The sequence below is a fragment of the Olea europaea genome, unplaced genomic scaffold (genome assembly GCF_002742605.1).
Source record: "Olea europaea var. sylvestris unplaced genomic scaffold, O_europaea_v1 scaffold1478, whole genome shotgun sequence".
NCBI classification, from domain to species: domain Eukaryota; kingdom Viridiplantae; phylum Streptophyta; class Magnoliopsida; order Lamiales; family Oleaceae; genus Olea; species Olea europaea.
Window position 1 is genome coordinate 224409 of NW_019232340.1, and position 3115 is coordinate 227523.

A 3115-nucleotide genomic window follows, 5' to 3' on the forward strand; every position below is an offset into this window, starting at 1 on the left:
GCCCGGTTCGGCTCGTAAAAAGCCCGAGCAAAAGCTCGGGTCGAGCCTATTTTTTTTGGCCGAGCTTTTGCTCGGCCCGGCTCGAGCCCGCAAAAAAGCTCGGCTATTTTAACGGGCCGGGGCGGGAGCCGAAATTTTAGGCTTGCGAGCCGGCTCGGCCCGGCTCGTTTACACCCCTAAGAATCGGGAACCGGATCGGAACCGATTGGTTCTTAATAATTTGTCCCAAAATCAAATTATTGTTTAGAAGATCCGAAGCTGAATTGACGTGTTCTAACGGTTCTGGTCCGATTTCGAGAAAAAATGCACTCCTAGATATTTTTATCACACTAACTTTTTGCCAAACTAGCTTTTTAGCTAGACATTTACTATGAAAATAGTCATCAAAGAAAGAAGGTTGTAAAACTATGAGATAATTATTGATAATTAATTAATCTTATCAGGATATTTGATAAGTCTTATCTAGAAGAGACTATTTTATTTAAATTGTATTCCTTTTAAACCCTATAAATATGGGTACATTGATATAATAAAATTATATACTTGAGTTTTGACTCTTATGTCTTTCTTTTATTTCTTTCTTATTCTTTTAGTTTTATAGCAAAGCTTATTTATAAGAAAAAAATTACTTTATAACTAAAAGTTACGTATGAGTGAAAAATTATTCATAAGATTAAAAAATACTTTTATGTAAAAAAATTATTTATAAAGTAAAAATTTAATATAAAGAAAAAAAATTCACTGATGTGTAAAAAATAATTTAAAAGTGAAAAATTAATTTATATCTTTAAATTTACAAGTTTACTTATAATTTAAAATTTTAATTATTAAGTAAATATTTCACTTTTATATGTAAAAAGTACTTATAATCAAAATATCACATTATGAGTAAAATTTTCATTCAAAAAACTATAAATTGAAATTTTCATTAAGGGGGGCATATGTAATTTTAATATTTAAAAAAAAAAAATTCAGAATCTTAGGATAATAAACTTTAGAGCATGAGTTGGACATTTCAAAAACTAATACTAAAAACAACTTAAAATCGAACCCATTATAAATGTAAAAAATCATGACTTTAAAATACCCCATAATCGATATCCCAAAATTCCGATGCATGCCCTTCGTTTCCCTAATAAATAATCTAAATTGATTGTGACAATTATTTTTTTCTTACGTGAAAACTGACAACGAACAATCTTGTTTGTATCCAAACTGACAACCGACAAAGTTAACAAAAACGGAAAATTAATGCATCCTACCAGTCGATGCTTGACTGAATGGTATTGGTAAGTAAGGCACGTGAGTAATCAGTACATGAGTTTAGCTATAAATACAGGGCCATTTTCACTATTCTTGATTACTAAAGTCAAATTAAAGTTTCATTATTCTCTCTTTTGCGACTCCAATTTCTCGTATTTTTTATTATGGAAACTGATGCTGCCGCCACGGTATGTGTCACCGGAGCTTCTGGCTTCATCGGCTCATGGCTCGTCAAGAGACTTCTTGAACGTGGTTATATTGTTCGTGCAACCGTTCGTGATACTGGTATAATTTTGATTCTTTGTTTGTTATTATCATAATTACATGAAAGAGATTATGTTTGTACGCACTGAAAGAGATGACTCATGATAACAAATAAAATCTTAACTTTGAATGATGTGACAAATTTAAATGGATATGACGGTTATGACATGATGTAGAGAATAAGCAAAAAGTAAAACATCTATTGGAATTGCCGAAAGCGGACACAAACCTAACACTGTGGAAGGCGGACATGACACTAGAAGGAAGTTTTGACGAAGCAATCCACGGATGTGAAGGAGTATTTCATGTTGCCACTCCTATGGACTTTGAATCCACGAACCCCGAGGTATTTGAACACTTAATATTGAATCAATCCACGCTTAACGTGAAATTGGCCCCTGTTTGAACTATATATATATATATATATATATATATATATATATATTTTATTTTGTTTTATTATTATTATTATTTTTTTTGTAAAAATAGATTTTGTAATAATGATATTTTTGAAGAATAGGACAAAATTTTGAATTTACTTATAAAATTATTTCATAGAGAGAATGTGTGGTTAAAAATGAACTTGAGGAAAAATAACATTTGAATTTTTATTTTTTATTTTTTATTATTATTATTTTTTTAAAAACTGAGACAAAGGGTTAGTTGAAACACATTAATGATTATAAACGTAAACCACAAATTTTGACTTTTGATAACCTATATTTTAGTTGTATCCTCGAAAAATGTTCATAGGGAGACTTTTCAAAATAAGCGTTTATTTGGTGAAAATTAAAATCAAAATTTTTAGTAAATTTTGATAAAAATTAATGAAATATGTGATTGAAAAGTAGCGACTCATAAAATATATAATAAATTTTAAATTTTAATTATCAAATAGGGACTATGAATTCTTTTTGTTAAAAGTGAAATTTGTTCTAATGGTATATACTAGGTTGAGTTAATGGTTCGTTGTTGCACTAGGCCATCAAGGCCCACAAGATATATATTTTTTTAATTTTTAATTAATATAATGTCTTATATGGGTTCATTTTTTATTTTTATTTGTTAAAATTTTACCTTTTACCACAAATTTTACTGAGTAGTAATTATGAATATTACCAAATGTGTAAATATTAGAGCTAATGTTTGACTTTGAAAAGTAAAATTGAAGGGAAAGAAAATGAAACCCAAGATAAAGGAAATATAAATTAAATCTTTAATCTTCTTACTGGAGGTTGGTTGTAGTCTAGGGTTTCACAATGTACTTTGGAGATTAGTGCTTGAATATTTGTAGTATAAAAATGAATTTTTTTCATAATTTTCTTCGAAACTTTACACCATTAATCTCTAATCTTCAGCTTCTATAGTAAAATTATTTACTGCTTTTAAAAGTCTAACTTTTTAATCTCCAAAATTTAGTTAAGTTTTGTTTGAAAATTAATATATTTATAGGCGAATTTTAAGAAATTTTCAGTGTTTTCATTCGTTGCTAACTTTTCTTTATTTTTTTGGTCAATTTATTGGTGAAAATGGACTCCAATGATTTCATATAAGGACATAACACGGATGGATGTAGACTTTATTTCTG

The 3115-nt window shown here is 28.5% G+C and overlaps 1 protein-coding gene across 1 annotated transcript; it reads left to right on the top strand.

Annotated features, from left to right (window-relative positions):
- Positions 1–1360: 1360 nt before the first annotated feature.
- Positions 1361–1934, top strand: LOC111376252 (dihydroflavonol 4-reductase-like). Its single transcript, XM_022999201.1, has 2 exons — positions 1361–1548; positions 1704–1934. Exons 1-2 carry the CDS (start codon positions 1428–1430, stop codon positions 1931–1933), a joined length of 351 nt encoding a protein of 116 aa, XP_022854969.1. The 5' UTR covers positions 1361–1427; the 3' UTR covers position 1934.
- Positions 1935–3115: the final 1181 nt, after the last annotated feature.

What these genes read in the sequence shown, in the direction of transcription:
- LOC111376252 (XM_022999201.1), top strand. Translation starts at nt 1,428, where the DNA reads ATGGAAACTGATGCTGCCGCCACGGTATGTGTCACCGGAGCTTCTGGC. An exon ending in TGCAACCGTTCGTGATACTG is followed by an intron (nt 1,549 to 1,703) that starts GTATAATTTTGA and finishes GACATGATGTAG; the next exon opens with AGAATAAGCAAAAAGTAAAA.